Genomic DNA, 13949 nt, shown 5'->3' with positions numbered 1-13949 from the left:
ATCTCATGTTCATCCACCAGTAGCTTGAATATTATGAATCCACTGATTCAGTGGAATTGCAGAGGTCTTAGGACCAATTTTAATGAATTACATTTATTAATACAAGATTTTAACCCATCGGCAATCTGTCTCCAGGAGACATATGTCAAACATGATTTACGTTGGTAAACTCATTTTTCCTCCAGGTGTTAAAGCTACTGGAGGATCTTCTGTTTTGGTGAAGCAGGGAGTGATCCACAGCCCCGTGGCGCTTCAAGACAATCTTCAAGCTGTTGCAGTGAGACTGACTTTGCACATAACATTTACTCTGTGCTCTCTATATATTTCCCCTTCTTCTGCGTTTCAGCAATCAGACCTTCAATCACTATATGACCAGCTCCCAAAGCCCTACGTGATCATGGGTGATTTAAACGGATATAACCCATTTTGGGGAGGTGTTGCCGTTAATCCTAAAGGTCCTTGAAGATTTTATTTCCGATAACAACTTGTGCATTTTCAATGATGGATCAAATACATATTTACATCCTTCTACTGGTACCTATTCCGCTTTAGATTTGTCACTTACAGATTCCAATCGCTTAAATGAATTTACGTGGTCGGTTCACAATGACTTATGTGGAAGCGATCATTTCCCTTCACTCCTTACAGCAAATAATCCAACTGATGTTCCACCAACATCAAGGTGGAACTTTACCAAAGCCAACTGGTCTTCCTTTCAGGAACTCTGTACTGATAGGTTGAAGCATGATGTGTTCAGGAATGTTACTGATCCTATTCAGCTGTTTTCTGATATTTTAAACGAAATTGCCGACATAACCATTCCAAAGTCCTCTGCAAATCCACACATTCGAAATCCATGGTTTGATAATGAGTGCAAACGGGCTAAGAAGAGAAGGAAAAAGGCTGAGAAATATTTCCACCGACATCCAACTGTACATAATTTGAATCATGTTAAAATTACAAGTGCCAAGGCACGCCGTACCTTCAAGCAAAATAAACGTCAGTCTTGGAGGAATTATGTCACTAAAATTAATTCTCGCACGCCTATATCCAAGGTGTGGAACATGATTGCAAAAATGAAAGGCATAGGTTCCAAATCGAGTGTCTAACATCTCAAGGACAGTGACATCTGCTAACAGATAAATTGGACATTGCCAATAAATATGGCGAAACGCTGGCCAAACACTCTACATCATAGAACTACGATCCCAAGTTTCAAAAATATCAAAAACAACAGAGAAATAAGAGGGTTGATTTTACTTCTCAAAATGGAGAAGATTATAATGAGGTATTTTCGCTACACGAGCTAAATACTGCCTTTGGTCAAGCGCACGATGCTGCAACGGGAGATGATAATATTTACTATCAGCTCCTGGAGCATTTGCCTGATTCATGTTTAGAGACGCTACTTTATATATTTGATTAGATCTGGACATCGGGAAATTTTCCTCCTTCGTGGCCTAATGCAATAGTTGTTCCCATACCTAAACCTGGTGGGGACCATGCTGATGCATCTAATTATCGACCCATATCACTTACCAGCTGTGAATGCAAAACCATGGAACGAATTGTAAACAATCGACTGGTGTGGTACCTGGAAACTAGTAATCTTACAAGCAACATTCAATGTGTTTTCCGTCAAAATAGAAGTACCATTGACCATCTGGTACGTTTAGAATCTTTTGTAAAAAATGCAGTTGTAAATAATCAGCATGCAGTATCAATCTTTTTGATTTAGAAGAAGCGTATGATACCCCATGGAAGTCACCCAGCCTGACCACCCGATCCGTTATATAAACCATAACGAGAAACTGTACAATATGACGTGGATCTCTACACACTCATTCGCGCTTTGACAGATATGTATTAAAATGTGACTGATCCTAACATCGATAGATATGAATCATTGGATGACTGATTCAAATATCGTCGGTTGTTTCGCCTTTAAGCTTGGACACGAATTCACTCAGAACAGATAATCCGAAAATGTGACTGTTCGCGTGGTAAAAATGACCACATCTTGCAACGGTTGAAGAATAGTTCCTCTGAAAACACACCATAGTGATAAACACGAGACCAATATCAGGTGTAGGTCATAAACGTTGTAATTCAGATGTAATCACGTTCTCGAAATATCTGACATGTACAAATAATAGATACATGCACAATTCTTTCCTACCGAGTTCTTCACATTGGACATGACTCGGGCAGCAGACGTCATGCCACATTTTATGTACGCTAGCCAATTCATAAAGCGGTCGTCACGCCGAAGACCCGGGTTCGATTCCCCACGTTTCCCTGTGTGAACTCATCCGTAATGCCCCATCTTGTGATACATGTACTTCTTAAATATCGATAAAGCGACATAAAGCTCACTCAACATGAACAAACAGGTGTCATTTCTGAACAATCACAGACACATAACGACTCTAAGGGTTATTATCTGAACTATTATCTGATTATCGTTTGGTTTGATTGGATGCAGTATATGGAATTACTTGACTTCTTCATAAAACAAGAAGGCGTATCATACAGACAATAGCACTATCAAGGGTACATGAACTCCACGAAGACAATTCTGGACCAATTGTTACGAGTGGTTCCAATAAACAGTTTCCATACATAACAAGGATAGACCTCACAATTTAAAAACAATTTAATACTGGCAATCTAATCAAGCTTCATATTATTCATATTATTTGCAATAGCAAATTTTATTCATCACAATAAAAACAGTCTTACTTTATGCTGTGATATACCTTCATTTCCCAAAAAGATCCATTGAATGTTTCATATAATCCAATATTATCAATAGTTCACGCATTGCCGACATGGCATACACAGTTAAAGGTTCGAATCTCGTCGACATGGCACGTCAGTTTACACCATAATCCCGACCTGGGAACAGACCACTTCGTCTTCACCCAGTTTGAAGAGAAATAGCCAAGCTACAATTGCATACCATCGGCCTTTACTTGGCTGTGAGCTTACCAGGGCTTACATATAGACAATGTGAAGGTGTGTCATTGCTGAGTGTTAGTCACTGGCAATCTCTACACAAGCAACAGGATATATAAAAAGGTTTGAATATAAATTTCATGAAAACTCAGTATATTTAATATATTCTTCATGAAAAATAAATATTTATATAAACATGGCGGCAAAAGAGAGTATAGGTCGAGTTCCATGATCGATAAAAAATAACAAGAAGAGGTTCTGTTGTGAATTATAATATAATCTAGGGAGGGGTAACAAATGATTGATCAACCACAGTTTGAATGAAATTGTGCAATCACAGGTAATGTAAACTCAAGGTAAACAATGGTGGTGTAAGAAATTTCATTTTCAAAAGTTGTCTGAAATGTCACCAAAAAATGTTCAGACACACTACAAGTTCATTGTCGACACAGTTGCATTCAATAGCGAGTATGACTTCCAGCCGCCTCAATGCATGCTGGGATACGCCACTTCATCGATGACGTCAATCTTCTGATGACGTGGACTGGAATCCGTTGCCACTCGTCTCTCAGGGCCTGCTCTAATCTGTCTGTCAAGATGGTCCCACAGATCTTCAATAGGATTCATATTGGGTGAGTGGGCAAGCCAGGGCAAAACGTCAACGTCTGCTGGTTTAGAAAGTTCTGAGTCAGTATTGCAGTATGGGGCCTGGCATTGTCGTTTTGAAACAATGTCCCCTGCTGTTGGTTTTGTAAGAACGGAAGCACAACTGGCTGCAACACTTGGTCTCTGTACTGCACAACGTTCAGGTTCCCTGTATAATCACAAAATCAGTCTTCTGTTTTCCACAAATACCTCCCCACACCATGGCACCTCCCCCGCCGATTGGATGGACCTTTCGAATACCCGCGAGCCTAAAACGTTCCCCTCTGCGTCGATAAACTCGTTCTCTGCCGTCATTTCGAAACAAGTTAAACCGACTCTCATCAGTAAACAACACTCGACGCCAATTTCTCACTTGCCAGCATCGAACCTGCCTCGCCCATCGCAGTCTCAGGCATCGATATTGAGCAGTCAGTACCATTCCTCGGAAAGGACGATACGCTCGGATTCCAGCAGCACGAAGTCTTCGTAGTACTGTACGTTGGCTAATGGGATGTCCCAACGCTGTTGCTGCCGTCGCCGTCGCCGTCGCCGTCGCCGTTACGAATCTGTTTCGCAGGTGAATGAGCCGTATCTGACCGCTTTCCTGTGGTGTTGTCACTCGGGGTCGTCCGGTGTCCTCCCTGTCTGCGTGTACCGATGAATCAGCCTTGCTACTGCCAATGGTGTACAACCAAACCTTCTGGCAATTTGGACCTGTGTTGCCCCCGTTTCGGCCATACCGATGGCTCTCTCTCTCTCTGTGCTCCTGTGACAGTCGTGGCATTTCTTTTGTGTGGCATTTCATCACGTGTGGTTATACCCTGCAGACGAACGCATTTATATAGCTAACATGCCCGTGCAGTTTATGCCATAGGCGGGAAACCTGTTTAACCATTTTTTTGTCACGGCACGAGCGCCGTCAAAGGTGGCGCGTTCGGGTGAGGTGTTTTTTGGTACCTGTTCCTGGGCAGTCATATTCCCAATACCCACTTTCCACTAGTTAACGCTGTTTTTAGGAAAAAATTACAAATAGCCAACCTATACTTTCCTTTGCCGCTTAGTTTATAATGGATTCTCATAACACAATAAAAACTGTGCACCTCTGTCGGTTCATTATCATCACGACACCTACAAGGTCATTTTAGGCCCTCGTCCTATTAAACCTGATCTTCTCAACTGGGTAATGATATTTGTTTCATCACCTTCTGTACCTTTGACGGCAGGTCGGCTTCGAATCTTAATAGTGACTCGTCATTGGCGGAACCTGGAGGAAAACAATCATTCTCTCTGTGCACGCAAAGACGGATATGATGAATTACCCCATCGTCTGGAGAAACTCGCGGCCTGAAACAATAGATAGTAGAAGAGTGTGTGTGTGAATGTTGAAAATAAAGGTGATTTTAAAAAAAGCTTTATATTAGGTCACCAACTTTATGCATGAGGAAAGTTACACAAGATGAAATCAAGGACATGTGCTGACATTCAAAGATGGCAGAGACTGGTATTCAAAACTGCTATCATCGGATCCTTGCATGACTAAGGGACGCTACTTTGCACAGCGGAGAGGCATTAGATAGTTGAATATGTGCACCAATGAAAGCAAAACATACATATGGTACATATACAGCTGGTGACATACAGACAGGTCATCTGTGAACATGCAGGTTCTGATCGACACAATTCAATTATGTGTTCTCTAGTTCGAGACCTGTTGGGATTTTGAGATGAACATTCCCCCTTACCCCATGCTTGGCGTAACGGGAGACAAACATGGGAATGTCTGGTTGAGATGGCTGACCTGGCCTGATCATTGAGTATAATTGTACTCTTGAAACAAGCCTTCTTACTGATGCTATTAACCATCGAAGGGGGCACAGGTGGCCCAGTCGTCTAATGCGTCGCGATTTGCTGTTCCGAGTTGCGTCCCTTGGGCACGCCAGAAACCCGGTTCGCCTCGATTATTTTTCTAGTTTTGTCAGCACCATACCCGTGCTCGTGGGTTTCACCGAAGTGGTAAATGTATGAGACCTGCAACACTTCGGGCTTTCCTCCTAGGTTAGTTGACATGCCGCGATATACCTGGAATACTGTTAAAAGCGGCGTTAAACCCAACTCACTCACTCACTATAAAACATGGGTTTGTCTGGTTGTCGATTATGTACAGACTTTTATCATATAAACATGTCGTTGGTATCTACGGTGTACAACTTTCACGTTAAGCTTAAGTCACCCACGATAGCCATGGGTATGAAATATACACGCAATTGTATTTAAATACTAGTATCCAAATGACACAAAAACTATCTTACGCATCACAACCTTTTCCATGAATGCCTCAGACTTTTAACAGATAGTCCCTTTAAATAAAACTTTTATCATGAACAGTTTGTGTTTTATAAATTAAGGTGACTGCTGACCGCAGCACTATCTATATCCAGGTTAATCCCTTCCAGGTGAGATGTTAAGTGATACAATTATCATGTAATATCCAATATGAAACCGTATCACAACTAACACTGTGAAAGGGCGTCTTGGGTCCACGAAGTGAGTGATAGGTGAATCCACTCTATGAGGAATGTAGATGTATTTGTAAGCCTTCCATTGTGGTGGAGTGGATCTGGAATATTCGAAGTGTTCGATGCCAGAAGAATGTTTCCTGGTTTTACCGAAGCTGGTGAAGTGGAACATCATGTAGAAGTAAAAGCCAGCAGCAAGAGGGTGCTTAGCAACAAGATCCTGTAAAACAATATACACTTCATATGTATCTGACAACGATAGAACTTGCAAGCAGCAGATTTGTATTAATTGTTTCAGGGATCGTATACACTTTCACAAATGCAGAATAGTGTTTCAGTATTTGCATCTGATTAAAATACAGACCAATATAAGATGGCATGTAATCCTTTAATTTGTCAGTCTCATTGTTTTTTTATAATTTTCTTTTTATTTTCTCCTGACTGAAATACTACTTAGCGTCGAAATAGTAACACGTTTTTTACAATGTATTTATTTATCTATTTGGTTTCGATTACCAACCCTATGATAATAGCAAAACATCGGTAAACCAAATAAGTACAAAAAACATAATTATTCAAATAATGTGCTACATTTTAAAGACTCGGAACTTTTCTGTGAATTATTTGTTCTTCAGTATTTATGCTAAATGTGAGAGAATGTGACTTGGCCTAAAATGAAATAGAAAATGTAGGTTACTTTAGCGTTGAACAAATACAAGAAATAGAAATTGAGCAAGTGATATTTCCTTACCTTAATGAAAGCCTTTAGAGACATGTTTTTCCTGGGAAGTACAATCTCATCTACATCGATACCCATGACCCATCTGTAACCGGATAGTCTCTCTCTGCAGTCAAGCAGGGGGAAGTTGTCATCATTGTCAAACTGGTCATCGTGGTCATGACGGTGTTTATACAAGTCCCGGAAGGAAGCACCTGCAATGAAAGCCAAAGACTGAGGTTCTGCAGGATTTGCGTGGGTCCTGTATCTACAGGCGATATTCCAGTATAGAATGACAAATCCTTGTGATTTCTTGTCACCAGACGTTGGGCACAAGTTACATGTTTCGATCTCCTAGTATGCATATCCAGTCCATCTCGGTATTTAGCTTTCCATAATCTTTTAAGGCATTATTTTGATTGAGCTGTAAAGTGTACATGATCCTATTCTTTAACCACTAAGTTATTCTCATGGACAGGGACAGGGCGAGTCTGCCATGAAACAATATTATACCAGGCATGTTGACTGACAACATGAGCAATGATTAACACCATCGAAGTAGGATGACATGCAATCTGCCATTGTGTCTGAACACCCGATCCAGTTAAGTCGCCTCCTACGACCTGTAATTTGATGGTGATGGAATTGAATGTCTGGTCCTTGATCTAAGAATCAAACATACAGTGCGACTACATGTTTGATCTGTGTGTCGTGCATGTAGCTGTTTCTAGCTGTTATATACAGTCACCTGGAAAACACGTTAAGCACAGCTTACTACATATTTCTAAACTGAATGGCAAAAGAATGTATACACCTTCGTTTGATGGTGGCTTATTTGAAACAAACAAGAATTGGTCATTCGTTAGTGTATTTCATACGGGTATCATACTTGTGTTTTGGACCTTAACTTCGCAATGCTTCGGCGACTGTTTTCAGCCTAGTAACGTTTTGATAACGCTTTTAATAGTTTGGCCAAATGTAATGTTCAAGTGAATACTTTCTTTTTACCAGGCTGTTTATATGCAATAGTTATTTCTTAAAATTGCACCCTTTGTTAAATTTCTGACAAAACATATTTGTCTGTTTACAAAGTGACATCCTCATATTGAAATCGATTGTCAAATGCCATCTCTTGAAACTGTTCAGAAGGTATTAGTAGTATATTAGACGTATATGGCATATACGTAGGTCATTCCTAGATAAACGCGAAACTTCGGGATTTATCAAATATAATGAAGGGGTTGAGCTCATAATTTATTTCAGGCATATGATATAACAGGTTAATTATGATTATGATTAATTACAACAACCACATTTACACGAATAAGATGAAGCATAACGGAATACCTCTAATTCTCCCCGGTAACTCAAAAGGCTGTACTTCAAGAACTCCTTGTTTTATGTAGTGTTGGAAAACCATCCGAATACTGTCTGGGTTGTCCAAATCAAATAGTAGAATTTTATCAACTCCCAGTAGCTTTTGAATCTCTATCCATTCGACCAGACGCCGCGGTTTGAGGTCCTTCCCAAATAAGGCCTTTCCACATATGGCTAAACCATTCCGCAGTTGAACTGGTTTTTTGACTGTAACGTAATTAAAGACGTCATGGCTGCACGTGGATATCGTCAGAGAGACTTTGACAACGTCGGTATCAATTGGGATTGAACAGCTGTACTTTGTAGCGTGGAAGTGAGCACGGCCGCCATGTCTGTATACCTCTATAGCCCACGTCCTTAGTAATGTTCTGTTTCTTGTCAAAATACAACATTTAAGATATTCATATGAACCATCCATTGTGTTCAGTAGTATATTTAAACGACCCTTCTGGGGTCGATTTTCACTTACATAAGCTGTCAACAAAAAGTTAGGCAAATACCAAGTCTGTTTGAAGTGGCGCAAGACTTCTTTTGTTTCATCAGACGAGGTGATTTTGTTTCCATGAAGTGACCAGTTCCTGCTTAGCATTTCAACTGAAAGCTGGAAAGAGTTTAATGAAAATGTTAAGATGAAAATGGGCCAGATATGAAATTGGGTGGAAAATTACAGATAATCGACTGGAAAACTGTGAGACTACCCGGGAAATACCAAATGTGACCCCTTGGTTATAAAATGGACTTGTCCGACATTGGCGAGGTCGGATTGTATTCAGGGAGTCATCATTATCAAAATACGGGTAAATGTTTTTAAAGCGTTTACATTACATTGCCATTAAAAAGAATGTACAAAATGTTGATATCTCATATAAGAAATAAACGACTCGTGATTGTTGTTTATTGTACAATAAGACACTGCCGGGAGAATAAACCACTCGGGGCTGCGCCACACATGGTTCATTCTCACTGTTTTATTGTACCACAAAATTGACCCACTCATCGTTTATTTCTCAAATATAGTGAGTGGGTGATCATTTGGGTTTGATCAGTATTGCCCCTGTATCAGGGCAGGTCAGACTGGTATGGGAGGATAGAAAACAGACAACTGAACGAAACGCACAGTGAATAGATGAAGGTTAGAAGTCTCTGCACTTGTACAAACCAGACGTAATTCAAAATATACATATCTTTTTTAGTTTCAACAGATCTTTAAATGGGCTATGGTGTCACTGTTTTTTCAGGTCCATCGATTGTCTGCTTTGTCTGTTATTACACGCCGCCGTTGCATGGCAGGAGTACTGCTGCGCTGAGCAACATACACTTACGATTTCATGCAAATTGTGTGAGTGGTTGGTGCTACATGTGGGGCAGGCCATGCTTACACCTTTTGCCGAACACCTGGTGTCATCACTGTTTTTCAGTGATCCATTCAAATACTTTGTACCGCTCTTTTGCTTTTTACGCCAATGGAATATGTTTCGTTGGGTAAACGAGACTGGTTATTCTCTGGCGTTGACGTTTTTTTAAATATATAAACAAAATAGAAAATGCATCTTCTTCATTTAACACATTAGAGATGCATGAGGTTCCAAACTTACATCTTGTTTTACGGAGGTCCATGAGAGATAGATATAGATCAGGAATAACACAAGTATCGGTATCATGAGCAAATGTCTTTTTTTCAGGTTCCCACCGAAATACTGAGACAGCTTTTCAATAGTCGACATGACTCGCCCTCTTGAGTACGCCGTGTTCAGGAAGCCACTGAGTATCGTCAGAGGTTGGAACACTGAAAATAATGTAGAATATTGTAGAATGTATTGTTGGGTTTTGTTTTCCGTCAGAGTGGTGTTTTTCAGATTCATTTTTGCTCCTGGAAAGTAGTGGAAGAGCGTAATACTTGATACACAAATAAGCATATGTTATATCCTCATATTGCATAAGCTATGTAAAAATCACTGATATTACTTGAAGCAGTCACTCAACCACGTGGAAACCTGTCGATATTTACAAATGCAAAGATTATTGCACTTATATAGCGACGTGCATGTGTGTATGTGTGTTTGTGTGGCTACTGTACTAGTCCGGACTGATGCCGATTTATAGTGGTAGCTCTCTGAGATACCATGCCGCAGTTTAAATACCCCACTCAGACACAGTATACTGACTCCGAGCCGACCAGTCTTAGTTTTAGCCCCTTAATGCCGAGCGATAGACAGGGAAACAACAAATACCATCTATTAACGTCTTTGGGTATGACGCGGCTCTCCGGACGGACGCTCTACCACTAGACCACGGAGGCGGTCCATGCTACAAGAAATAAGGAAATATGCTTCCAGGATAACTAACCCTCCTGGCTAGCAGAAAGAGGAATAACCAAATAATTCAAACTTGTTAAGTATTGATCGTTATTGATCATCCTCGATATCTAATTATTGTGATATCCATTTCGACAAGCAGAATGGCACGGTATGGTTTCAAATTTGGGATGAGAAATGTCCGCAAGATTTCCGCAAACCAATCCCATTCAGCAATGTTTCAAACCATTGAAATCGCAGCAGACCAACTCACATTCATTTTTCAATAGTAGTTAATACTAGTATACATGTATGTCGTGAAGATATTATATATTTCAAATGCTGTTCTATATTCACATATTTTTGGATTTAATAAATATTATGTTTTTAGATAAATGCTGATCATGAGTGAGAGATTGTTTTAACCCCACTTTGAAACTAATTTCAGTTATATCACTGCATGTAGGCTTGACGTGGGAGAAAAACACCCAATTTTGAAGGTCTTACTCGTACTCGTATATACCGGACAGGTATATTTTATGAAGGCTTCACAAGATACAATTGTCTTTTGTCGGATACCTGCTATCGTATATAGTCCGCCAACCATCATTTTGGAACCCGGTTTTGCACATTAATTTTTCTTTATACACACAATAACGTGACGAAAGTTTGTTATTAGCTAAAACTAATTAATCCCCACACTAAAAATAGTTTTGTAACATTTCATATTTATGTGAGTGAGTTGGGTTTAACGCCGCTTTTAACAGTATGTGTATGTGTGTGTGTGTGTGTGTGTGTGTGTGTGTTTGTGTGTGTGTGTGTGTGTGTGTAATTTGCTATAGCTGATATGGCCCTGTAGTGGGGAGTAACATGCATGCAGCAATCATGTTTGAGACACTTTATGTCATTATTGTGAGATGTTATGAGTAAATCGTCTGTTCTCCACCCCTACTACAAGGGTATGGTGCTGACAAACCTAGAAACATAATCGGGATGAACCGGGATTAGAACCCAGGATCATAGTTGTGTGGCTTGCCAAGGGACACAACTCTGCACAGCGAATTTTGGCGCCTCTGACGACTGGCCCACCCGCTCCCCCATTCATTTAACGAAACGTGCCTCAAACTGTTAACTATATTATAACATAAATGCCCTCACTGTCAAGGATGCCCTCAACAACGGCAATACAGTCACATGAGCATAACAACTGGGAAATACGGCTGCAATCAGTGATCTCGGACTCCAAGTAAGACGTGTACGTAATGGATTATCGAGGTTGATAAACAAAAGCACTGAATGTGTGTGTTTGTGTTTGTGCAAACTGTACCCTGAAAATCTTTAATCCAATATGGCCGCCTTACCAAGTTACTTTTAGCCAAGAACAACCAATGTGAAATATTTGGCATCAAACTCTGTGGAACCTTACAAGATATTGTTCATAAAGTACAATTTATAAAAAAGATCCATCAGATTTATCTGAAGTAAAATCGAAGAGAACCGCAACCAAAAACGATTTGAGAAAACGGCAACATTCTTTGGTTATTAAGTATGGATACAATTCTAAGAAAGTTTGGAAGCAATCCAAGAGCAAGAAATATAATTTTAGAAAATCTTGATTTTGTTGATATCTGGACAGATCAAAATGAAGATGTAAGGAAATTTACTTGGTGGAAAAAGAATCGAAGGCAACAGGTTAGACTTGATTACTTTCCTGTGTCAGATGATATTGCTAATTTGACAGTAATTACCTCAATCTTACCTGGCTATAAATCTGACCACTCTGCTATTACTGTGACTTTGTCAGATTCTTCACCCAAAGAAAGGGTTGGCGGTTATTGGAAATTCAATATCTCTTTATTGTATAATAAAGATTATGTGGATATTGTATAAATTAACTTTGTTGAAACAAAAATGGAATAGGCAGATTTAGCACTTTTTGAAAATAGTTACAGAAATAGTAATGACTCTGAATTAAAACTGTCTATCAGTGATTCTCTATTTTTTTAAACCCTCCTTATGAAAATAAGGGGAACATCCATTTCATTCTCATCTTTTCTGAAAAAAAAAATAAAAAAAATAAAACACAAAAATTAAAAAACCCAAAACATTTTAGAATTAGAAGAAACGATAAGAAACGACTTTCAATCAGTAAATGAGAGAAGCTTTTCTGATCTGTCAAAGTATAAGATAGAATTAGGACAATTAAAGGAAGATGAAGAGCGGGTAGGGCAAATAAGAAGTAGGATTCAGTGGTATGAAGACGGGGACAAACCGTCTAAGTATTTTTGTCACATGGAAAACAGAACTCACACAAATGTGACTGTTAATAATTTTATAAATGCTTATGGTGAAGTCATCACTGAAGGTGGCGAAATATTGTCTGAACAGAAAGTATTTTACAATAACCTATGCTCATCTGGAAGTTCTGATAGGGAACATACTTTGGAAATCAGACAAGTATTAGATGATATTGATACTCCTGTACTAAGTAACTCACTTGCGGATAGCCTTGAAAAACCTATTGAAATGTGCGAACTTGCAAAAGTCGTTTAATCTTTCAACAATAACAAAAGCCCTGGCCTGGATGGGTTTCCAGTTGAATTTTAACAAATCTTTTCGGTGCAGGTTCTAACACCTTTATCAAGCAAGTTTTCTAGAGGAGGGTGCGTGCACATTCTTAATTTCATTAAGCCTTGCTTTTTATGTTTCCTAATTTAAACTGATGTTTCAAATTCCCACATTATTCTTTTTTCTCTTTACACCAACAGATATCTTCATTGCACAATGACTTTTATTATTTCATTTGCTATCTTGGTATACTTGTGCATGTGTACTGGTATTAGATTACACATGCACGAATTGTTAGCAGTCATTTTGTGTTACTGAACTGCATGTTATGTTAATGTAGCTAAGTGAGGTGAGGTGAAATGGGGTTTAACGTCGCGTCCAAGATTATTGCACTTATATAGCGACGTGCATGTACGTGTGTGTGTTTGTGTGGCTGCTTGTACTAGTCTGGACTGATGTCGACTTTTACTGCTACCTCACTGAGATACCATGCCGCAGTTTAACATGAATATCCCACTCAGACACAGTATACTGACTCCGAGCCGACCAGTCCTTGTTTTAGCCCCTTAATGCCGAGCGCCAGACAGGGTAACAACAAGTACCATCTTTTAACGTCTTTTGGTATGACGCGGGCGGGATCGAACACCGGACCTTCCGCTCTCCGGGCGGACGCTCTACCATTAGACCACGGAGGCGGTCAATGTAGATAAGTAACATAAAAGGGGCTCTTGTATTCTTTCATGTTTGAAGAACCAATCAATTTATTGTTGAAATATTTTTAATAGCTTACATACGTTACTTTGGTCTTTGTTATATCCAAATATATCCAAATCATGATAAGGAGATTATGTTAAGGAGTCTAATTCATCTCAG

At 39.6% G+C, this 13949-nt stretch overlaps 1 protein-coding gene across 5 annotated transcripts in view; it reads right to left on the bottom strand.

Moving 5' to 3' along the window:
* LOC139454105 (uncharacterized) overlaps window positions 1–13949 on the bottom strand; it is a 53214-nt gene that overhangs the window by 35670 nt on the left and 3595 nt on the right. Inside the window, exons 2-7 of one of the 5 annotated variants that reach the window (XM_071235610.1) lie at window positions 9810–10000; window positions 8185–8815; window positions 6871–7052; window positions 6119–6339; window positions 4806–4947; window positions 3161–4424 (exon numbers count right to left, since the gene is read on the bottom strand). The exons of 1 other annotated variant lie outside the window; for it this stretch is intronic. In XM_071235610.1, the coding sequence (XP_071091711.1) occupies window positions 4275–4424; window positions 4806–4947; window positions 6119–6339; window positions 6871–7052; window positions 8185–8815; window positions 9810–9938 (1455 nt within the window). In that variant the 5' untranslated portion in view covers window positions 9939–10000 and the 3' untranslated portion in view covers window positions 3161–4274. Of the gene's footprint in view, window positions 1–3160; window positions 4948–6118; window positions 6340–6870; window positions 7053–8184; window positions 8816–9809; window positions 10001–13949 lie in introns of those variants that run through there. 3 more of the 5 variants (XM_071235611.1, XM_071235614.1, XM_071235612.1) reach the window with 3 other exon arrangements.

Source organism: Haliotis cracherodii, unplaced genomic scaffold, assembly GCF_022045235.1.
Source record: "Haliotis cracherodii isolate W230 unplaced genomic scaffold, xgHalCrac1.p SCAF_10, whole genome shotgun sequence".
NCBI classification, from domain to species: domain Eukaryota; kingdom Metazoa; phylum Mollusca; class Gastropoda; order Lepetellida; family Haliotidae; genus Haliotis; species Haliotis cracherodii.
Note: the sequence above shows the minus strand (reverse complement) of the source record. Positions and strands in the feature narration are given on the sequence as shown.